Source organism: Eurypyga helias, unplaced genomic scaffold (assembly GCF_000690775.1).
Source record: "Eurypyga helias isolate BGI_N326 unplaced genomic scaffold, ASM69077v1 scaffold14975, whole genome shotgun sequence".
Lineage (NCBI taxonomy): Eukaryota > Metazoa > Chordata > Aves > Eurypygiformes > Eurypygidae > Eurypyga > Eurypyga helias.
In genome coordinates this window covers 1123-24749 of record NW_010249594.1, presented here as the reverse complement: position 1 = coordinate 24749, position 23627 = coordinate 1123, and the positions used below count along the sequence as shown (strand labels likewise).

At 47.5% G+C, this 23627-nt stretch overlaps 1 protein-coding gene across 1 annotated transcript; it reads left to right on the top strand.

Moving 5' to 3' along the window:
- Nucleotides 1-11014: 11014 nt before the first annotated feature.
- On the top strand, nucleotides 11015-18323 carry PNP (purine nucleoside phosphorylase; the record flags this gene model as incomplete). Its single annotated transcript, XM_010151419.1, has 7 exons — nucleotides 11015-11129; nucleotides 11321-11422; nucleotides 11698-11867; nucleotides 12147-12250; nucleotides 13588-13763; nucleotides 16994-17184; nucleotides 18106-18323. Coding segments are annotated over 7 exons (1076 nt in total), but the record flags the coding sequence as incomplete, so codon positions are not given.
- Between the last annotated feature and the right edge of the window lie 5304 nt (nucleotides 18324-23627).

Sequence of the window (23627 nt, the reverse complement as noted above, 5' to 3'; positions counted from 1 at the left end):
CTGCCCTTGAGGTTTTAGGCATTGTGAGGATTTTCCTATACACAGGTTAAGGAATGAGGCACTTACCAGCCTGTTTTGGAACAAAAGGCCAAAAAATGGTACGAGTTAGCAGAAATCCTTTTGTTTTAACACCAGTTTTGCTGCTATTGACTTTTGCACTCACACATATTTCCCCTTGATGAAGCGCAATCCAGCCCTAAACCAGAATTAGTTTTAGCACAGAAATTCAGCACTATGAGTACAAGGAATTCCAGAACTAATGTAACCAGGGAAAAATGTTACCAGAGACTAGATAATTGCTAAAAACTTGACACATTCATCTTAAAGATGTAATAATGATACATAAGTAAATTATATTTTCCCCTGCTCTGAATACATTAGAAAATTTACATGTTGAAGTTAGAACTAAAAGCATAAACCTGTAAACAGACAACCTCGCCCTCATACCTTATTTGTTTTCTAAATTGAAAGAATATTGCTACAAAGAAATAAAAAACCCACGCTATCTACAAATATACATACATACAGATATAACACTTACTTGTTACATCTCTTGAAAAAAAGAATGCATTTTTAAAGCTAAATCTGCCACTTTTACCTCTGATAAGCAGTGTAAGAAAGCAATACTTGGCTATTTCATCAGAAAAAATGTTACCTGACAAGAAAGGGCTTAGGTGTGGATGGAAGATTTATTTGTACGTCTGCAATGCCTCTTCACCCTTTGATTGGCCTGTTTGAAAATCACTTTCCAATCAACCAACACCTTTGTCTGCTTAAAGGTGGGGGGGAAAATAGGGCAAATTAATTCAAGCAGATGGGCAGTGAGGTGGGTAGTAGAGAGCATGGTATGTTCTCCAGTGTCTGTCTTTGCTTTCTTTGACTGTACAGGGCCTGCAGTAATGTTATTGCTAAAATCTTTTTATTAGCCTAAGAGATTTTAAAGTTAATGGGAATGTGCTATAGCCTGAAGTTTTAAGTGTTTGTAGTAAAAATCTGAACAGAGCTTTCCTTTAGTTTCTGCTTTTTCTCTAATATCTGCAGTAACACTTTGCTGTTACAATTCCTTTTGTTATTCCTGCATGCTCATAAACCAGCCACAAGTCTTGTGCTGACTGAGTTCTGTGGACAATAGGTTATTAAAATAATTGAGTTTAACAGTTGATTCTTCTTAGTGGTTTCTTAAATATTTAATTCACCTTTTCACATACTCTTGGGTTCTTAAGTGTTTGGATAATAGCTGCAAGAGAACGACTACAACTCAGTACATGGGTGAAATGCAAGTAAGGCTCTTACCTTTCCAGTCATACCCTGCTAGGCTTTCGCTATGGCTTGTAGCATCTTGGTGTCACAGTCTGCTGGGCTACTGAAGGTAAGGCTCTCCCAAAACATGGAGGAGAACAACTTATCACTAAGCGTGCAACACTGCAAGATTCCCAGCTAAAAGAAATACAAATGAATAGTGTGCTTAAGAAAAATGGGATGCTTTTTCTGAAAGGAAACCTTTAATTCAGCTTGTGAGCTTCAGTTTCCTCCTATGCTTTCCTGTATGTTTTCAAGTTAAAGCAGAAATTCAAGTAGATACTTCTATCTTATGCTAAATAATCTCTTTTCTGTCCTTGTGAGAAACCGAAAATGGGAACACAGCACTTTCTTCCTGGATTAGCCCCACTCTTGTAGAATTAATCTTCTAATAGATAGCTGATCTTTCCTCCTTCTCCCTTTCAGACCATGAGATGTGTGGCCAGCTGAGGCAGTGGAAGCCCTGAACTTAAGTATCTTTAAAGGAACATTGTACAGTTAAACATGGGAAGCTAGACAATCTCATTAAGAGCAAAGTAGTTTTGTTTATGCCTCTGGCTTTTTTTTTTTTTTTACATCGTTAAAATGGCAAAATGCACGTATAGAATAAACATGCTATGTGATGGAGATGAGGAGTGTTGCTGGGGGGTTTAGGGGCTCTTTTAATGATATGACATATATAGCAAGGCACCTGGGGGGAATATGCTGAGACTGGGCAAAAACTTCACAGATCTCGCAGGACAGCAGGACCTGTCACCCTGCTTATAAAGACCAGCCCCAAAACTGTGTAGTTCTGGATCAAGGCTCACCATGATTTTAGCTATCGCTGTGCGGGACGCAAGATGTTTGTCAGTCAGGGAGATAGCACTGGTCTCTTAAAGACAGGCAAGTAATAGCCTTTTATTATTTCTTGTAAAAGTGCAGAGCAAATACCAAAGGTGAAGGGAAGATTTACGGGGATACTTCTACTAAATGATTTCCCCACAGAGATTTGCAAAGGCCCACCAGTTGCACAAATCCCACCTACCTTCAGCCTTCTCGAGCTCTCCAGAGGATCTTGCTGCATACTTACCTGTAGTTCTGGCTATGCCGTGTGTTTTTAAAGCTCACTGTGTGCAGTTCTAGGGAATTTGGAATAAAACTCAAAGGCCACCATGGGGCTTCTGAAGGGCTCAGATGTGATGTCTGTGCTGGGGTTATGTTATGACCTGGATAACCTGTGTCCATGCCAGAAGGAAGCATCTGCCCAAATGGGGCTGTGAGGTTAATGCTGCTGATGCGCCTAGAACCAGTTGCACAGATGGCTGGGCCCTTTCCTGCAGAGGGGAGGTGGGACGATCAAGGAGCTATTGCAATCATGTGCACCCTTGGAGCCCTGTCTGGGGCTGTCTCTCATATTTCCCATGTCTTGTGGCTCTCGCCTCTATCAAGAAATGGTATGTGGTGTATGGGGCTGGGAAGGTTGGTTGCACGTAATGCAGTGGCTTGGCATGACCTTGGGGACTAGTCCTGAAGGGCTCTTGTTCTGCTTCTGGCTCAGAGTCCCAAGTCAGGCAGGTTTGCTGTTCACTTTCCTTGCTGGAGGAATTGAAACCAGTCTGCTATAGTGAAAGTGAATTGTGAGACTTCAGTAAACAGTGTCTAACGTAGACGATTAGTAAAATGATCTATGGTTGTCTAACCTTTGCTTCCTTAAACACAAAAATCACTGAAATGGAAATAAAAAAGGAGAAGCCTATAGACTATTCAATATTGTGGCATTATTGTACCACAGATGAGATCATGAGGAAGCATTGATCCTTTTGGGACAGCATAAATACATCCTGACAGACCACGGCTACAAGTGGTAGTATGTTTACTTACTGACCTCCAAAACACAGTGTTTTCCACAGAGGAGTGTTGGAGAAAACGGGAACACGGTCCTGGAGAGCGGTGAAAGGTCTGCCCTCAAGCTCCACTGTGTGAAAGTATTATCACTTATTGAGAGAAAAGCTGATCACAGAAAGGAATATATTTTGGTCCTATCCGGTCTCAGTATGGAGAAGTGTCCTTGTTCTTCCCATGGAGAAGACTTACTCTTCCTATACAGAAGCACACTTGGAGCTCCAGGCCAGAGGTTGGCTGCGATGCCAGGATGTGAACTGTATTGACCTGTGTTGAATAGGGGAATATACTTATTTTCAAGAATCATTAGGGATTCTTATATGTATGTGTAGTGACATTCAACTATTTGAGAATTGGTTTCTTCTGTAACAGGCCTGAAAACATTTCTTCCTTACAATTTTTAGTTCTTTTTTCAAGTTATTTGTATTTATTGTAGGCCAGAGAGGTATCTGGCCTTTTGTAGTCTCTAGTCCACCGGGATCCAGTTTCTTTTCCACTTATCCTCACTAAAGTGCTGTGGCAGCCCTCCACTACACTGTCCCCTGAGCTCTCTCTGGTTTTTCTGCCTGCCTCAAAGCCCTCTCACAGCACACAGCCCATCCATTCATCCCAAGCCTGATGTACCACTGATACCTGGTTGTGCTGTTCCTATCCCTTCAGAAATCCCCAGATGATCCTTTTCTTCATACCCTGTCTCGACTGAGTTCCTTGACACAAGCAATTTCATTTCCACAAACTCCCATCATCACAACCCCTGTTGTAGCTGTTAGCCTTTGACAGCTCTCCCAGAGCTGGAAGATGGAAATGTTGGCTGGTTTTAGGAAGTCTCTGCCCTTTTCCTAATTTCTGTGGTATCATTTGTTCATGGATTTGGTCAAGTTGCTTTCTCATTTAGTCCTATAAAGCCAGTGGGTTTTACAGAGCTCGCATACAATTTAGGGATGCTGTGTGTTCTTCCCTGCCAGTGAACATCGCGCAGCCCTTTGCGTTAGCTGATCTCCACCCCGAAAGCCTTTCCCCTCGCTGCTCTTGCAGGAAGGCTATTCAGGACTGCATATTTTGGGTAGCTAGAGGCTTTTTTTCTGACATCTACCCTAACTGAACATGCACCTCCCAGCTCCCTGGTGCCTGTCTTAAGTTTCTGTATCTCTCCTGCCTCCATGGCAACATTTTCAGGCTGTCATCGGAGCATTGCTTAGTTTTCATTTTGCTCAGCTAACCATGACAAGATTTTTGAATGTCTGGTTTCCTGTTTGCCGGTCGTTCTGCGTTCACCGTGGTCAGAGGTCTCTTTCCTGAAGATGTATGATGAGCAGCGCACACATCACTTCAGGCAGATCTTCCTAGAGACCTCTGTTGAAATGATCTGTAGGGGAATAACTTTTCTGCTATATAATTTCATTATATTTAACTTCCCCGTAGCTAGTAACACTGCTGTGGCAGTCTGGGATAGCCAGTGTACAAACAAACAATGAGTTTCCGAATAGCTGCAACAATCCTGATTTTCTCAGAGTGTGTTTAGTAATTTTTTTAATCAAACCTGCACTTCAGGCAATCAGCAGAAAAGAAAAATCTTTGCAGAGTTTTTCCGTTTCACCTTCCTCCAAAACACTAAGGCAGAATCCCGTTTTTTCTAAATGTGATGGAATCAGGAAAAATGCCCTCTCCCCCCCCCACCCCCCAACAGAGATAAAGGTGAGCACTGCACACGTGAGAACTTGGTAATGCCTGTAGGACTTTGGGGGGATGCTTTCTCCTGGACTAGGCTGACTGAAGTATAGAATCATAGAATCACAGAATGGTTTGGGTTGGAAGGGACCTTAAAGACCATCTAGTTCCAACCCCCCTGCCATGGGCAGGGACACCTTCCACTAGACCAGGTTGCTCCAAGCCTCATCCAGCCTGGCCTTGGACACTTCCAGGGATGGGGCATCCACAGCTTCTCTGGGCAACCTGTTCCAGTGCCTCACCACCCTCTCCGGGAAGAACTTCTTCCTGATATCTAATCTAAACCTCCCCACTTTCAATTTAAACCTGTTACCCCTTGTCCTGTCACTACAGGCCCTTGTCGAAAGTCCCCTCCCAGCTTCCCCTTCTCTACTGTGTAGACACCCCCTTAATCTTTCTCCACTTCAGTTCTCTTTCCCAAAAGGGTGATGTGCTGTACGCGTGAGAAGACTACGAGATAATTTGATGCTGTGATAATGTGAGTGCAGAGGGAAGTGGGAGACTTAGCCTAAAGCATTAATTAAACGTTTTGATGAAATGCTCGCAAAAACACTTCACAACACTTCTTTAGATAGAGATTGCTGTAGGAATGTAAAGCATTGTTATAAAATTATTTCAGGTGATTGTATCTGCATCCTGTAGCAGTTGAAGTTCTCGCTACAGAAACAGGACTTGAATGGCAGCCAAGTCAATAAGATCTGGATTATAGATACAATTTGCTGCAGACACACACATACAGAAAGACTAGGAGACGTCAGATTCTTTCAGGATGCAAGACTGTCAATAGTCTTTCTTAAGGATTATGCAATCTATTCAATAACTTACTTTTTTAGCTAGATCTGCTTTGGAGTACTTGCACAGGAGCTGAAGCTTAATTAGTTTTCTCTCTTCCTCTCTGCAGTGTTATTGGCATGAATGCCCTCGATGCTCAGATGAATTTTTTCTACTAGGGTGAACCTTTATCTAGTGTTCGTCCAGCCAATGCACTGTTACAGGTTAAAACCCAAGTAATTTGTGTTGCTGTTAAATAACAGACACTGCGGAAAGACAGATGAAATGCCCCCTTTTTGATAATCCTGTTTTCCATGTAAATCCAAACTAGGGAGGAGATGGTCTTAGATGAGAACAAATTAGGAAGAGCTCCCAGGCTGTCTGATCTCTCTTGTCTGCTTTGCAAAAAAAGAATCAGATTAATGAACGTAATCAGATTAAGGCTGCATGAGGGAACGTATCTGGGGGGCATCAGAACTCTGCTGATACCAAAGAACTGTGTGGAAAAGCAACGTTAAGGGCCTAAAATATCTCTATCGTTTGATTTAATGGGAGCAAGTAATGGCTTTCAAAGAAGTCCTGAGTGCTGGCAAGAAGAGCGTGGGCTTCCAGAGGGCAAAAAGACCTGATGGAGCCAGGAAGTGGCTCTAGGGCAGCTGTCTTAGGTCTTAGCTACCCTGTCTTAGGGCAGCTGTTGTTTGAGGTGACAGTGACTTAGAGTCCTTTGGCACATTGGCTCACATAAAGGCACACGGTGTGGGGCCTCTTTTGAGTAGATTTTTTAAATCTACCCAAAACCATGTCTGCTATCAGCCTACTGTGTCTGGTATAGAATGATGCCGAAGGGGAAGGATATATACCAAAGAGGCAGAGACAGAGATGGCTAAGGTTCAGAAAGACAAGAATGAGAGAGAATGACAAAAAGAAGGTACATTAGAAAAAAGGAGAGGGAATGTGGTAAAAACAGAATAAGAAAGAAGGTGTAGAAGGGAAAATGGTAGAGGAACATGAGACCCTTAATGTCGATTTTCCATTAGCCCCAGCAAATGGAGAGCAGGGAGCCCATGCCAGCACAGCGATGGCCCGACTCCTGAAGCAGCAGCACTCCTACCTGCTGATCTTTGTAGAAGAGGCATTTTAAGTTTTCTAAGAGGTAGTAAATAAGAATTCCAACCGTGAACATGAGGAAGAAAGGGAGAAGGTCAAGAACTTTGAGTGCTTATGGTTTCTGTTCAGATCCATTTTCTTTGTCTTTGGTGCCAATTGTATCTCAACAAACACCTATTATCAACAGAACTTGCTGCTACACGTGATGCCTAAACCCTGCTGTGTGTTACTCACTCCCAGTCTGTGCTGGAATCGAGGGGGCATACTGGGGGTTTCTGCTTTCCAACATGAAGTATGTCTCTCTTTAAAAGTGCCTGGTTTTTTCTTGCTGCATTTATTACCTTGTTTGGCTTTGAAGTTCTCTGAGAGAGTTTCCTGGGGCAACCAAGGGGATGTTTGATGTGGGGTCTTCAACACCAACAGGCAAACATGAATAATAGTAAATATGATTAAGAATGATAGTAATAACTAATATTATGAGACCTGAAACTGGTGTATCCCATCTTTAAAAGTTGTTTTTTGTCTGACTGATTTGTTTAGAAATTGACAAGCTCTGATTAAGGTTTTCTCCCTTCTTGGGATGCTTATAAATTCTATTCCCCTGTATCCTTCCTGGATCTAGTAAGCAGTGAGTGCCTGTTGTAGCTGTAGCCTTCCACCTGGGGCACGGAAAGTCTACTCATCACCGATTTTCATAAATTTTGTTGTAATTTGGTTGTCGTGGAAATATCTATGGCTCTGTAAAACGTGGTTCCCATCAGCTGTGGGGGTCTGACACTTTTGCACAGGCAGACCCATATGGCAAGGATGTTTTAAGCTTTATTTCCATATAAAACAAAGCCAAAATTAGAGGGGCAGATGGTGGGGCCCCTGATTTGGTTTTCCCTGTTTCTTCCATAATGTAATCAGCTGAGTAGAGGTTTAGCATATGTCAGGGCAGCATTTCCTTTGGAGATGGGCAAGGCAATTCAGTGTGAACAAAGAAACTGGGAGCAGCTCATGGGATGCTGCCACTGGTTGCCATGAAAGGATTGGGAAGAGAATGACGGGAGACAGGGAAATGCCTTGTTGCTTGTTGCAGCCATAGGTGGTGCGGGTCATCTTGCAGCATCTGGACGCACCCAGTGAGCTCATGCCACGCTCCCAGGGGTTGAATCACAAAAGAGCAGGTGATTCCAGCTGCTGGCTGGTTCCCAGCTCATGCAAGAGCGTGCAAATCCATGCAGATTCGCTCTCAGCTGCTCCGCTCTGAGCGGCTGCTGAAAAGTTGTGTGCGCCCGTGTGAACTTTCCAGGCTTAATCTGCATTATAAAGTGCGTGTGCGCGTGTGTAAGCTTTCTGCAAAGCTCTAGAGCATATGTGTCATGGGGGGGTGAGACCAGAAAAGCAGATGTCCTGAACATGCCCCTCCTACTCGGGGATTATTGATGCTCAGGGGAAAGCAGAGGGAAGCCGGGACACACCTCCCTGACTCACTGCCAGAGACAGCAGCAGCTTCTGCGGGTTCAATGGGCCTCTGCTCTTTGGTCAAGTAAAACCCTGCAGCTCCACTGCCAGCAACCATCCCCTTCTTTTGGTTAAGCAGAGAGGAGGAGGATGGCCTATGCTGAGGAAGACAGGTAAGGTGCTGTGAAATAGGGGATGCGCAGACATCCAAGCTGGAAGGGGCTGGCAAGATGGCATCGCTTTTCCTCGCCCTCATTTTCCTCTTCCTCCGGCCGGGCACTCAATGACGCTGGGCAAGCGCTGCTCAGAGATAGACATCCTATTATTGAAGAGGGATCTGGCCATCTGCCTGTGTCAGGTGCTGGTATTATGAAATATGGCGATGGCTGTGGCAGGTGACCTTGGGAAAGGTTATGGGCCAGAAGATGCGAATATCGCGGTGTGGAGAGGCGTACACCGCAAATACGTGCGGCGTTGTGCCCCTCTCTAAAACATAATCCTGTATCTGTTTTTTGGGATATGTCTGCTTTCTACATGGATTTGCTTTCAGCCAGGCTAGAAGCACAGTGAGGGTGGTTTCTTTTCATGCCATAAAAGATCTGTCACCGGTGACAGTCCTGTGTTTTGCAACAGATGCGTTTCTCCAGTGGATGACAGCAATCGCAATAAAGGGGATTGTGTTTTCAGCTGATCCTGTGATTTAATCCAAAGAGATGCTACTGAGCACTATTATTAGGTGTGTATTGTTGGAGACGGAGTAGCTATAGGGGGCTTTGTGCTACATGTATTCATTCAGGCTGTCAAATAGCTTGCAGAGACCTGGGGCTCATGCAGTTCCAGGCTAAACGTTGCATGTGGGGACCCACAGGTCAAATTCCCATTCCACTCCTCCTGAGCAGGTATCACCTTCGCATTCAGAACTTACCCGTGCCTGCCGGTCCCCTTTGATGCTGTGCATCCGGCAGATTTCTGCACACTAAATATTGCAAGCAGGGCACTGCGGATTAATCTTGGCATCGCCGCGCTCTCAGCGCCGAGGCCAGCTCTGACATGGCCAAAGCTTTTGGGATGGAGAGGCCTCTGCAGGGTCCCAGCGCGCCCGCTGAAGCTCCTCTCGGGCAGGGAGAGTCACGTGGCACTGGAGTTTCACTTCTTTGGATAAGAAGTATTTTAACATTTTCTGTTTAAAGGAGAAAAATTCCCTCAAACTCGGCACAGCTCGGCCAATCCCGATGTCTTCAGCAGACATTGAATGGGATTCATCCCACACTCTTGAAATTTCTGCGATATAGGAATAATATCCATTCGTTAATGATATTTTGCAAGGGTGTATTCACCTTTAAAAAATACTGAAAAAAGGAGATTAACGGTCAAGAGGGAAGAGCAGATCCTGGTGACCTCATTCCTTTCTCATGCCTGCCTCAGGTACGTCAAAAGCTTGGGTATTACATTTAAATTCTCTTGGTTCCCTCTAATTTCGGAACAAGGATTACAGTTACTCAGCAGAGAAATTGAGGGGAATTATTCATTAATGTATGTAAAGCAGTTTTAAAGCTTTTGTCTGGAAACAACGGATAATACAGGCAGTCAAGTGTAGGCTTCATTCATGTTACTTCCATAGCTTTTGCTTGTTTCAGCAGCTCATGGTACACATGGAAAATTCAAGAATATCTTACAGTGAATAAACATTTCCAGACTTTTCCTTTGAAAAGTATTTCTGCTGAGTATGACTCTTCATTTTAATTCATGCATATGGAAGTTGTTTCTTCTCTTTGAGTCGCAGGTTTGACATACTCAGGTATTTTTGACATCGTAGTTTGTAACTAGGAACATAAGTTTGATGTATCAGACATTGGACAGGACTTGGAGCAGGAGCTAGACAGCGAGGAGATGAGAGCTCACAGAAGATACCTGTGCAATAACTGCCTACCTTGTCAGTGTAAAGGAAGAAAAAGCATAGAATTGAGATCCTTTGTTTGAATATCTGAGACTCAGTTGTATGCTGACAGTCAGATCCTTTTCATCAGTGGTCTGAGACCTCCTGGAGTGTAGAGCACCACTTTGAAAGCTTTTCTGTATGTCCTCTGAGGCTGCAGACAGCAGAATCACAATGCGACTAAGGTTTGCACCTCTGGAAACGAGAGACTTCATTTAAAAAAAGAAACATTTGTGAAGCAGACAGTGCCTGCTTATCAGCATCTCCAGTCAATTTTACATCACCTTCAACCTCACGGTATCTAATTCTCTCCCCCTTTAGTAAGCAGATCAGCTTTACATGTGGAGAACCTGCTGTCCCTCCCTGTGTTGGTTCACTCCGTGACCCAACCACATACAGTCATTAATTCTCTTCATCAATGGTAATGATGGAGTCACTATCAAGAAATGCTATGGGTACTCTTGCTTTTGAGGAGAGTTTCCAATCAACCTTGATATCGACTTTGGGAAAGTATCTGCATTGCCCTATTGGAAACAGGATTATGGAATTATTCTGCTATTGATTGTATTTCAAAACTGTGATTAATGCATCTGATGAATACTGGACTAGCAGCCTGAAAAATTGAAGTCCTCTCCCCTCCCATGAGACAGATACACAACAGGCAGTGTAATGCCAGCTTCTCTCCACCTCCTAGCACTGTGCCTCACTGCTGGGTAAGACCTTTTCTTGGCCAAGGCTTTTGAGCAGTCCACCTCTAAAATTAGACAGCATAAGCCCAGGGGCCCAAATTCCTGGGTTTCATTTGTTTTGACATAGACTGATGTCATTGGGCCTCTTGCCTAGGACCAGGCTGTGGGCGTGACCCACTGCCCACCCTGCGGGAGAGGATGAATAAGATCTTTGTGTTTGGCCTCTACTGGCACCGTGAGGTGTCCAGAAAGTGGATGTTTGGGATCTGGTACCAGCCCCAGGAGGAAGCAATGGGAACTGATGGCACTCCACACTTATGAAGATTGGCTTCTCCATCTTTGTACATGTCCCAGTAGCCTGCTCATTGCAGAGAACAACGTCTACTCCATCAGCACAGCATCCCTGCCGTGCCATACAGGTGCCCTTGGACACCCATCCTCTTGCATTCCCCCTTCACAGGCTGGACATCCCCGTGCACACACATACAGGTCTCAATTGCTCTGTCCAGCTGTGTTTTCGCATTCCTTCAGAAACTCAGGAGAGACCAGGCCCATCAGAAGCGTGAGTGGATGTGGCTTGTGACATTTCTGTGATCTAGTTATCATTAGCTGATTCTCCACTGTAGAATGAAGTCGACAAAAAGGATTCAAATGATTTGCTTCTGGCCAGGGGTAAAATATGAGATCAAAAGTGAAACATCTTCAATAATAGCAGTGAAGCTCCTATTATTTTAGTTTTAATGCAATTTCTTTTTCTTTGTGCCTTTTCAGGACTTTTATGCTTTGAAGCTTGTTCTTTGGGTGGGTTGATAGCCTCACTGACCTCTTCTTTTGCAGAAACAGCTACGAGGTGTATAAGGAAACAGCGGATTGGTTACGTGCCCGTACGGTCCAGCGCCCGAAGACTGCCATCATCTGCGGATCTGGACTGGGAGGTCTGGCCGATGCGTTGGATAACAAGACGGTCTTTCCGTACGAGGACATCCCCCACTTCCCACGGAGCACAGGTTAGCGCAACCATCGGCAGCCTGCAACAGCCTTACGGTGAGATAAATCAACATGCACCACTTGGCATTGGTCTGGAAACCAGTCCCTCAGTGGTGAGATGTGTGTTCACAGTAAAAAAAAACCCCTATGTATTTCTGCGCTGTAGCGTTTATTTAACTTTCAGCTCCTGGTTTTGCAGCGCTTGGCCCTGCTGTAATGCATAATAACCAGCTGACAAATCCCTCTGTAGTCAAAAACGTCGAGACCTGTACCTAAAATGACACATTATTAATTTCCAGTTGCAGGGCATGTTGGCAGATTGGTGTTTGGGGAGCTGAACGGACAGCCCTGCGTGTGTATGCAGGGTCGCTTCCACTGTTACGAAGGATACTCTGTCAGCACGGTGAGCTCTCCTTAAGAAAATCATTCACGTAGGGGGAGATATGTCATAAAAGATGCAAAAGTGACTGCTGGCTTTGGTATCTAGCTGCAGGAGGTTAGCTCTTGCAATGAACTTACATTGCTCTTGCAGTGAACCTGGCTTAGATTTTAGATTTCTTCCCCAAAAAATAAAATTGGGAGTTCAAACCGAGAGGTAGTCAGCTTCTGCTAGGTGAAGCGGTTGCTGTGCAGCCATACAGAGTTGCTAGCCCTGCTATACTCTCAGGGGAGACCGGTGCATTGTACAAGGCAGTTTGATTTACGTGCTCTAACTCAGTCGTCTTAATCATGATTTAAATCAGCAACCAGGAAACTGTGATAAGAGTGACGTGTATTAATCATCTTTGGCATTTGTGTGGTTTACAGCTTTTTTCACCTAGAAAAAACTCCCTGGCTAGTGTAACTTGGTATACTCTCCCAGTTCACAGATAGAAATAAGTGAATATTGAGGTGTTTTTATTACCTAACATACATGCACGTATGTTTCTGTTAGAAAACACCAATAATATTTCTCTTTTTCCTGGCTGATAGTTTGCATCTCCTTTCTTATTTGGATAGCTCTGATATTTTACTTGTGGCTGAGGTCAGTCTGCTTTTAAAATAAACTGCAGTACTTGGCACCGCCTGACTTTTTGCAGAATAAAACTATTTTAAATGCATTTGATGCAAAACTAGGTTTATCAAAACATGTTTCTCTAATGAGGTTAAGTCCATAGTTAGGAAATTTTCTGCTCACCGCTTCTGTAGCGTATTAGAGGTAGCAGATATCATCCCATTTTTCTTGGCTCCTCAATATCAAAATTCTTAACTCTTTTTCCAATCCCGAATTGCTCCTTAGCTTCGGATAAGCAGGTCACTGAAGTGAACTAACGTGAATAAAATGAAATTAAGAAAATCATCCCTATGCTTCTGCAAAATGCATCATTGCTGTAAAAAGCTGGTTTATCAATTACACTCCAAGTCCGCGTGCATAAGTAGTTACTTCAATCAGCACAGTGGTTTGATCTCTGCAAGACCTCGGCAGCGAGGAAAAATTATCTGCATATTCTTTTTGTATGGATTTATTTGACCTTAGTGCAACTGTAGGAAATGTGGGCTTGAATTTTAATGGTATTCGTTTCAAGATTAGGTTTTAATATGTTTTAAAAACATTAAAATCCTTTCTGTTTAAATTAGAGGAAAATTTAAATTGGAGAAGTTGTTTTCTCTCCTTTTAGGCTCATACAGACCCTTCTCTGCATCACGCAGGCAGCCTGAGAATTGTGATACTCATTGCATATGTGCCTTTGGTTCTTGCAGGTCACCTTTCCCATCAGGGTCTTCTTTCTCTTGGGGGTGGAGATCCTGATTGTCACAAATGCTGCCGGGGGACTGAATCCCCACTTCCAAGTGGGGGACATCATGTTCATTAGAGATCACATCAGCATGTTTGGCTTGGGAGGGCAGAATCCGCTGCGTGGACCGAACGATGAGAGGTAAGAAGGCATCAGCCCCTACATTACCAATTAATCCTTTCTTCTTTCGGTTGACCTGCTGGCAAATATTTACTGAGAGGTAGAGTTTGGCTCCTCGTACCCAGGAGAGAAAAAGCAAAGCAATAGCTGTGTGTGCTGTGCCACCTGCCCTGCCTTCCCCAACACATTTCATTGTTTATCACTCCTATAAGGAGTTTATATGCAAACCTCCAGAAGGTTTTGTTTTATAAAGGTAGGCTTTTGACCCTTCTCCTGATGTGGCCAGACATACTGTCTGCTAAAGAGACCCATTGCTGTCTCTTCTTGTCAGTCCCTCTCTCTGCTAGTTCCTCCTAATTGCACGATCTGGTGAACTGCGATGTCTCCAGCCAGCATTTATCCACAGCCGCTTCTGGTGTGATGGAACTGGTACGACAGAGGCCAGGCAGTAAGCTGAGAGCAAAGCAAAAGTAACACCTCAAAATCTGCTGCTAACCACCCTTGTATCCAGGTCGTTAAACCGGTGTGCCTTTGGTAACGCCGTGTATTCACTGAAGGCGTCAGTCTGATGAGAGGTGGCTGTCCCGGCAGCCTCCTGGGAGACCTCTGGATCCACGGGAGCGACCTGCTGCTGGTTAAAGTGGGAAATCAGGTTTCTTATAGCTGTGTAACAGTGGTCTTACCCTATGGACGGTGCAAGAGGGGCTTGTAACACATCCTTACCCCTGGACTGCATTTGCCACTGGACACGGAGTTGCTTGGAGCAGGAGGTTGGACTAGATGACCTCGAGGTCCCTTCCAACCTGAAATAATCTATGATCCTAAAACCCTTCCAAAGCACCGTCAGAGTGGTAGGGTGAAAGGAAACCAGCACTGGCAAGGTCCTAGCACTGAGAGGAGACAGTGTTTATAGAAAGAGGCTCCTTGGCTCACAAATGGGGCTAAAAAGAGCTTGAGGACATGTCCACTGGAGAATCAGGCTGATCAAAGGAGAGCACATCTGGTGTCAGGAAGGTCAGCATGGAAGCAGGAAAGATCCAAGGCTTCCAGAGACTTATGGCAGGAAAGAAAGGCTGGATTATGGTAAGGACATAACAGTAGCAAGGATTATTTCCTAACCCAGCTGGCAGGAGAGAAGCCAGATGGAAGCCAGGTGTGTGAAGCCAGAGGACAGGCAATGGAGGTGACTTATGAGCGAGTTTGGATAACAAGGCGGTTAAATCTGTTGTTGGGCTGGTACCTTCATCTTGGAAAAAATTATGTGTTTGCAAGGCACGCACCTGGATTGTCCTGGGATCTTTCCAAGAAGAGTCTTGGCTGAGAATAAAGTGGTCTGCCTGGCTTCCAGTTACAGTTAGTTCCTTCCTGATGTAATGCCAGGCCTGGCTCCTGCTTCTGAAGAAGTCTGAAAGGTGCTAGCAACTACCTCGGGAGCTATAAATGCTGTCCTGCCATTCGGATGGCAAGAGGACAGTATCCATCTGAAGCACAACATCTTTATGTAGGTATTGGTGTGTGCTGGAGGAAAGGAGGATCTAAAGCACAGAAGCCGCGTGTTTAAAACACTCGGGACTTGCATAATCATTCAGGAACAGGAGGAGGAACGCCAGCCAAGCAGTAACTGCATCTGGCCAACATTCAAAGGCAGCGTGGCTGTCTCATTGCCTCCCGAGAGCAGCTTCCCGGTGCGGACTGCAGCGCGCAGGGAGGTGACTTTTGTGCTGCTGACCAAGGTATCAAACTGGGCAAAAGGTCTTTGTGAATCAGCTTTCAAAGTGTTGCAGCGCTTCAGCTCAGCAAAATCCTCTAAAACCCAGTCCAGCTCAGCCACCAGGAAGGATTTATCTAAGCACAACAGAGTAGGACTAGAGACAATGAAGTGATGTGGGAAGGGAATGAATATACTGCACCAATCTGAGGATTAAATTTAATAAATCGGAGATTGGCTTCTGCATTGCTGGCCATCCTTCACAAGAGAGAAACCATTTTCATGGTGATGAATACTTATTACCTTAGACCAGATGGGAAAGTTTGTTTTTATTCATATCATATCTAAGTGTTTATAAACTTAAAATAAGCCACCTACTGCCCTAAACACTGAGCTAGAAGAACATGAAAACATGCAGGAGTTTTAATAACCTAGATGAGGGACCTGGTCCACTCCTGCTGAGCTGAGTTGGGGAACACGGCTGGGAGTTTATATTCCAGATTTCCTCTGCAGCAGCACTCCAGCCTTGGCCGTCTACTTCTGCTCTCCTCACCTCAATAGTAGGATTTGCTCAGTCAGCAACAGGACTGAGCTCTTATCTTAAGATCCAAAGCGAGCAAGAGGCCCAGCCTTGAAGGACAGGAAGAAGGCCACCTAAAATATGGCCCTGGGGCTCCAACGTGTGCTGCTCTCCCCATTTCCCTGCGAAGGAGGACACCTGGAATGGGATGCTGTTGCCTAATCTAGAGATCTAGTACCATCTGACACTCCGCTGAATATCCAATACCCGTTCTCTGGGGCTGGCGGGTGCAGTGTTAGACCTACAGGATGCATCCGTCCTCAGGACGGGCAGCTGAGGGACAGGCAGAACCTCCTGGGGCATCTCAAATGGGCAACTGAACTGCACTTCTCTCTTAGGAGAGTCTCCAAGTTTGTGTTTGGGGGGATCTTGCTGCGCCAGGACCAGACGCAGAACTGGATGCTCTTTCCTAAGGTGTATTTTCTGGCTGGAAAGCTTTGTTCATCTGCCTTCCCAAGAAAGTCATTCCTCCAGGCCTTCAAACTGGTCTAATACAGACGGTAAAGGGGAAGACTCGTGTCTCACATGATTTGTCTAGCACATCCAAATCAGTTTCAAGCGTGTGGGTGTTCATGCGGTGGCAGGAGAGCCCTTGCTGTTGTGGGGCAGGGCAGTATTTAAAAGTCACCATGGGCAGTTACAGGGGAGAGGGAGAGAGAATTGTCCATCAGTACTGCCTGGAGACCAGGAGTCCTTGGAGAGACCATTCCTGAAGGGTTTGTGTGGTAGGAACACAGTGCCAGAGCTTCCAACAGCCATGCTGAGAGTCTCAGGTGATTGGATCTAGAGGAATGTCACGATGGAGAAGTGTCTGATGATGAGGCTGGGATGAGACAAGACTGCATCCATGGCAGGTCTGCCTTTGCCATTCCCCTGTTCTCCAAAGGGTGAGCATCCCTGAACGGATGGGGGGCAGGTAGCAGTAGCAATATCAGCATGGCTCTGCCCTTTACCGCCTTGCAGGTTTGGAGTGAGGTTTCCCTGCATGTCAGACGCTTACGAGCAAGATCTGCTGGGCCTGGCGATGGAGAGTGCACAGGAACTGGGCTTTCTGAGCTTCGTCCGGGAAGGAGTGTACTGTCTGCTGGCCGGCCCCTGCTATGAAACGGTTGCCGAGTGCCGTGTGCTGCAGGCGCTGGGAGCGGATGCTGTGGGTAAGCTGCCCGGGGCGGGCTGGTAGGGTTGGTTGGGCACATGGATTAAACAGTTAATTCTGCTAGAGGCTGACTTTCTTCAGTCTTTGACTAAGTCTCCTGGACCTAGGGAAATGAGCTCTGTGTGTTTCTGCTTAGTTCCACAGCGGCTTAGTGCAGCTCCTAGGATGGATCTGCAGAAACGCTCTGTGCTTGTGGCTTCCCAGGTCAGGGATCCCAGCACCATGCGGTGTTTATTTCCCAAACACGTCTCCCATGCTCAGACGGCTGGACTTCAGCCGGACTGAGTGGGGCCCAATCAGAAATAAAGTCCTTTTCTATTATTTTTTAAATTCTGCCACTGTAAGGGTTTTTGCTGTGCCTCTTCCCTACAAAGCAGCCCTCCATAAGAGCCCTGGTTATGTAGGGGTGGAAATTATGGATACCTTCCCAGCCACATACAAGGAATGTAAGTGTCACGATCCATATGATTGCTCCAGCTTGACCCCTACATCATTGAGGCAGCTCACGGAAGTCTGTTAATTAATTTCTGCAGACTCGTTGTGAGTGAGAGAAGGAGCTCAGCTTCCCACAAAGCCATTTTTCTTTGCGGTAGCTGTTTTATCTGAGGAGGAGAAGAGCCAAGTGACACAGCACATCAGTACTTCCCTTAGCAGGGCTGCAAACAGTCTGACACGTCTTGGGGAGTGAGACGTAGCTCACAGGAGTCGGATGTGGGTGGTTTATTGTGCTGAGCAGGGTTGTAACTGTGGTGCTACAGCTATTGCAGCCTTTAACCATTACATGGCTTGGGAATAGGGAGCTGGGGCAGAATGAGACAAGAGCGTGAGCTGAAGGCAGGGTCGCGGTTTGCAGCCTTGGAGAGATCTTATTTTTGGTGTAAGTCCTGACTTACCCTGGTCCTTTCCTCCCCTATTCTAGGCATGAGCACTGTCCCAGAAGTAATTGTAGCCAGGCATTGTGGCCTCCGAGTCCTTGGGATCTCCCTCATCACCAACAAAGTGGTGATGAGCTACAACAGCCAAGAGAAAGCCAACCACGAGGAAGTGCTGCGCGTCTCAGTGGTCCGGGCTGAAGCCCTGCAGAAACTGGTCACACATCTCCTTGGCAAGCTGGGGGAAAGCACAAGCTCTCCGTGACCTCCAGCCATTTATCATTCATATCGTAACGTGTGAACACTAGCGAGTGCTGGGGGTGAGCTGCTGGTGAGACTGTCCTCCTCCTGTCCTGGTTTTGAATAGACCTTTTGATCCCTGTGCTTTAGCTGGTCAGGTGCAGAGGTTTGCTTTGAATTTTGCCAGAATGATCCCCTCGTTTAGTAGCCAGTGACCAAAACAGCTTTCTGGCCCTTACACAAAGAGGATCTGACCTCTGGTCTGACCCCAAACCCGTACATCAACAATGAGCCCCTCAGTACCGTGAACTTCAGCTCCCTCTCATTCTGCTGCAGAGCGTTGGGTGTTCCTCACCTGCGCTGCTGCCCGTCTCAGCGCAGCACCCTCCTGCCCCGAGTCTCCGCTCCCCACTTGCACTGAGCCCCTACACCATGAGCCAGGTCAAAGAGCCAGTCGCAGGGCTGGGTGCCTGCTGGGGATGCTTTGGTACAGCCTGATCTGAAGCCAGTGGAAGTCCACAAAAAGACTGAGTTTTGCATGAGGACCTGGATGTGTAAAATGGGCTAGGCTAAAGATGAGACCTGCCTGGGACGAGCAGAGCGGGCAGACTGCAATTGGTTGTGCAGCTTTGCACACCACGCGTCCCCACGCATGGGGTTGTGTTGCCTTACACAAGGAAAAGACCTCTCGTTGCACACCTCTTGGCTCTTTATGACCAGCCGCAGAGTTCGGTGGCTGTTTGCTACAATGCAGCGTGCCTCAACACACCCCCACCTCTCTGTTTCCAGCCTTGAATCACTACTCCCCCGTTCTACAGGGGGAGCTCAGGTACAAAACATGACTTGTCCATGCACGGTGTGGAAGTGGCCAAGCTGGAAACAGGATCCAGGTCCAGCTTTGCCTGGCTTCGTCCCTTCTGTTTCTGGATGTCTCGGAGATCAGCAGCTTGACCCACTTGTGCTGGAGACTAAGCTGGGACACCAAAAGGTCACCAGAGATCAGTCTGACCCAGTGTTTCATCCCAGCTTTGCTCTGCTGCAGCACCAATGGTTTGTGGAGTTGAGAGATGTGAAATTAGAGTGGAAATGAATTTGGAACAGGTATGATATTTTTCTGACCTTCCTAGTCCTCTTACATGAAGAAACGGAGCCTGGCAGTGAGTAAAGGACAGACGGGAGAGGCCACCGTGCTCTCTCTTACCAGCGTGCCGATGGTCTATCCAGGAAGGGTGGCTGTTCACCAGGACGGTGCATTACTCATTCTTCCCCAAAGGTCAGGCTGCGCAGCGGCTGCAGCTGGATGTGAAACAGCGACTGTAATTACTGGGTAACCTTTTCCCTCCATTTATCTTTGAGGTCTCTATAAAGCCCATCACTGTCACAGCTAAATGTTCTCAAGTGACACAGTGGTCTGAACTGAAGACACCCAACTGGTCATGGAGAGTTCCCAATCCTAAATTTAGCTGATGGGTTGTTTACCATTGATGCTCACCCGCTGTCACAGCCTTCAGCCTTCCGGGATGTTTCTTCAGCTCCAGGCGCAAATGGACATTGTGGCCTGGTGAGTCTTTTCCGGATGGGTATTTCATTGAAGCCCTTCCTGCTGCGATTACGGGTGTAATTAATAACTGCTGCATTAATGGTGCAGACGTTGACACCAGGAGGAAGAGACCTGTGCTGTGCATGTTTTTCATGAAACGATAGCAGTTCAGGTGTAGGAAGGGTCTTGGGGTGATCCCCATCCCCTTCCCTTCTCCTGGACAGGTCAGTCCTGACAAACATCTGCCCAGCCTGGTCTTGAGGATGTCTGGAGGGAGAGGATTCACTGCCGTCACTCCACTGGCCAAGTCGCTTGTTCATCAGCTCCTGGCACTTGGAGGAGCCCTCGGAGACAGCAGCTCTTTCCATGTGGTGGGTCTGACTGTCAAGTCTCAAGGACCAGCTTGGAGGGGATATCAAAGGCAGTGAGACTCCCGCTCCCTCTGCCAGGCTGTTGCCTTTCCAGGTCCAGCAGCAGTGAAGTGCTCGTCGGCGGTGGCCGTGAAATAGGAGAAGTGGCAGATGTGCAGAGCAAGAAGGAACCACTCCTACCTGCTCCCTTTTCAGACTTGTCCCAGTATGGGCTCGTCACAGGGCAGAGAGAGAGCAGATAATTTCCCCTGCCTAGCAAATGGTGCTTCACTTTCATCTAATTAATACTTGGTAAATACAAAGTCTCTCAAGTGCGAGGGAAGGCAGCTGTGCAGCTAGCTGTAGCTAGAGAGCAGCCAGAGTAGCTACGGCTGGGATGGCAGCAGGCTCTGTTAATTAATGAGAGTCAGGCTGGTCTGCGATGTGAAGGGAAGCATCCCAAAAAACCCCCACTGTTCTTCTGGTGCTGCTCGAGCCGGGCTGGAGCTGGCGAGGAGCTTGGCAGCAGCATCTGCTTTCAGTGGGCTGGGTCTGCTCCTCTCCCCAGCAGTTCCGGAGCGTGACACCCGGGCCGTGCACTTCTACCCGAACACAACATACCTACCACTTAGAACGTAGCCCGAAATCACCATGCAACCGAATCTTTGGTGAATTATGCCTGTTCTTAAAGCAGTGTTTTCTAAATAGCCTTCAAGCCCTCGAGCAGTTGGGGGCTCTTCTTTCTGCTGTCCCAGGTTGACGGGGATGGCACAAACTTTGCATGAACATCCTGGGTTTTGTCCCTGTGAATGATGAGAGGGGGAAAAACTGCCCCGGGTGCTTTGGAAAGGATCTTGCTCGTGCTTTGGGAGAGAGGGGGAATACCATTAATGAGTGGATTTGTCTGGTTTTGGAGATACTTTTAATCCAACTTTTTTTTTTTACTGCTGATGCGTTTCAGAAGGCTGAAATACAATTATGCAAGTGGGGAAGAAACTGGGAGGAAATAAAACTTGCTGTGATCCAGAAAACAGTGTTTGTTTGCTGCGCCAGTACCACTGGTTAGCAAGGAAGGAGTTGTGTAGCTGTACCCCCGGCATCCAGCCACTGGGCTGGAGGACAGCCCTGGGATCCAGAGCTCAGGATAGTCAGGACCAGAATGTGACTTTTGGCAGAGGTATTTCTCACTGATCTTACTCTCAGGGAGAAAACACCAAGAACCAAAGGACCTCACCGGAGTGTTGAGCAGCTGGAAGGTGGGATGGAGCGCTTGTACCTGGGCTGGGGTGGTACCAGTGCGGCACGCCGTCTGCGCTGGGGCAGGACACGGCTTCCTCGGTGCTGCTCACAGTGTAGCCCATGGGATGTAGCACCTTGGCACGTGTCTGTTGCTGAATCCTGTGCCCTTGGTGCTTCCTGGGAATGTCCCTGGCTGAAATGAGGAGAGTGTAACACAGCCTCGGCCTCCTTTCACTCCCGTGCTCCGTGCCACTTACCTGCTCCTGCAACGGGGGCTTCACGGAGGGATGGGCTTGAAGATACATAAAAAGCTGAAGGTTTACAAGTAGAAAGAACCCAGAATTGTCTGGCTGGTCCCGGCTCTCCCAGTGCTCTGGTTAGCAGTGAGCTCAGGAGCTGCCCGAGGAGGTCCTGTGCTGCAGTGCCCACTGTGGGACACCCACCTCTGCTCTCTCCCAGCCCTGGTTCCCGACCAGCCCATCCTTTGTGCCAGCCCTTTCCCGCTCCTCACTCCTCAGTCCAGAGAAAACCACAGGTCACAGGGTCCTGCTGCCTCCCGTCCCCTGGAGAAGATGTTATATTGGTGCCCTCCTGCGTGATTCACACGAGCGTGTGATGTCAGGAGGAGAAATCACTGAGGAACCTGGGCCAGGCTGCACGGTGAGGATTTCGGCAGAGATCTCCGGTGTTACCTGAGAAACAACACCGCAACCTCCCCAGACAAATCGGGTAGCACGGTCCACCCCCTTTGCTTTGCAAGCAAAGGTTTCCCAGACTTCCTTTTACGTGAGATTTGCCGTTTGCATTCTTTCCTACATAAAAGTGAACCAAGAAGCTCTTAAAGTGTGCTCTCAGCTCCGCGGCTGAACATACGCTTTGCCTTCGACGCCCTTATACATTTCCCTTTACTGAAAACCCGCAGTTGAATTAAGGAGTTTCTGCTATGATGGGGGTTTTTTCCCCAAAAGCTTTAGGCCTTCACCACAAAGATTTCATACGCTGAAAAGATTTAAACCCTTCCCTGCCGCGCTGTGGAGGTGGAGCGAGGGAGCGATGCGGGTCAGGGCGGTGGGCTCACCTCAGTTCGTTGCTGAATTAAAGCCTGACTCTACGCGGCGCGATGGTCTGAGATTTCCAAAATCTGATGGTGCTTTCAGAGAGGAGTCAGTTTAAGAGCCAGGATGTTGGGGAAGGCTGGAGGGTACCATCCAGCCTTTTCTCCTGCAGAGGGGACATCCCCTCCAGCTGTGCCCAGATACCCATGCTGGGACACGGCTTTAAACAGACCCCCCACTTGCTTTCCTCGCCCAAAGCTTGACAGCCTGCTCTCTACACCTCTCTCTCAGCCTTAGCAAATCCCTCCTCAGCAATGAGCCCTTCTTGCCCCGCCAGGCGCTTCGCAGAGGCAGCTCGAGGAAGCATTTCCCCAGGGATGCTGGGGAGCGGGTTCAGGGCACTGCCAGAGCCTAGGCTTTGTTCCCAGATGCCAACTTGGAGCCACCTTGGGTCTCCATCAGCGCAGAGGTGGGCGTCCTGGGGCAGCGTGACTGCGACGGGCTGTTGACCCAGAGCCATCCCTGCTCTGGGCTGGGGCTCTGCGCCCTGCAGAGCACATGATGGAGCAGTGCTGGGGACCCCATGTTGCCCTGTGCCCCCCAGCCCAGAGGGACACATCCCTGAGCCCCATGGAGGCAGCAAGTGTCTGCTTTCAGCCTCCAGCAAAACTTGGCTCTGGAGGGAGGGGGATAGAAGAGCAATGGGCTCTGCTGGGGAAAACTGTGCTCCGATAATTGGAAAAGGAAGCTTTTTTGAGACTCAGCTCCATGCCAGACCCCAGAAAATGTGAATTGACCACCTGGGACCCCCTTCGATGTCTTTGTGTGCTGAGCAGCAGCGAGGAGGAGAAGGCCATCCCACTGCTCCGTGTCCCAGCCCTGCTCTCCCTGTGGGATGCTGGCAGAGCATCTCCCTTCCCATGCCCGGAGTCTGCATCCCTGCCCCAGCTCCCCAGGGCACTACAGCCGGGCTTGGGGCTGTCTCCGTTGCGTTGAGCTCCTCCAGCCCCCATGCCCACTCCCCCTGTGAGTGGGAGGAGCACCTTGCATCCCTTTCTTCTCCCAGCCAGGAGACAAAACCCGGAGGCACCAGCACCCGGCAGGATGGGCAGCCCCCCGGTGACTCCCTGCAGCTGCCTGCCACC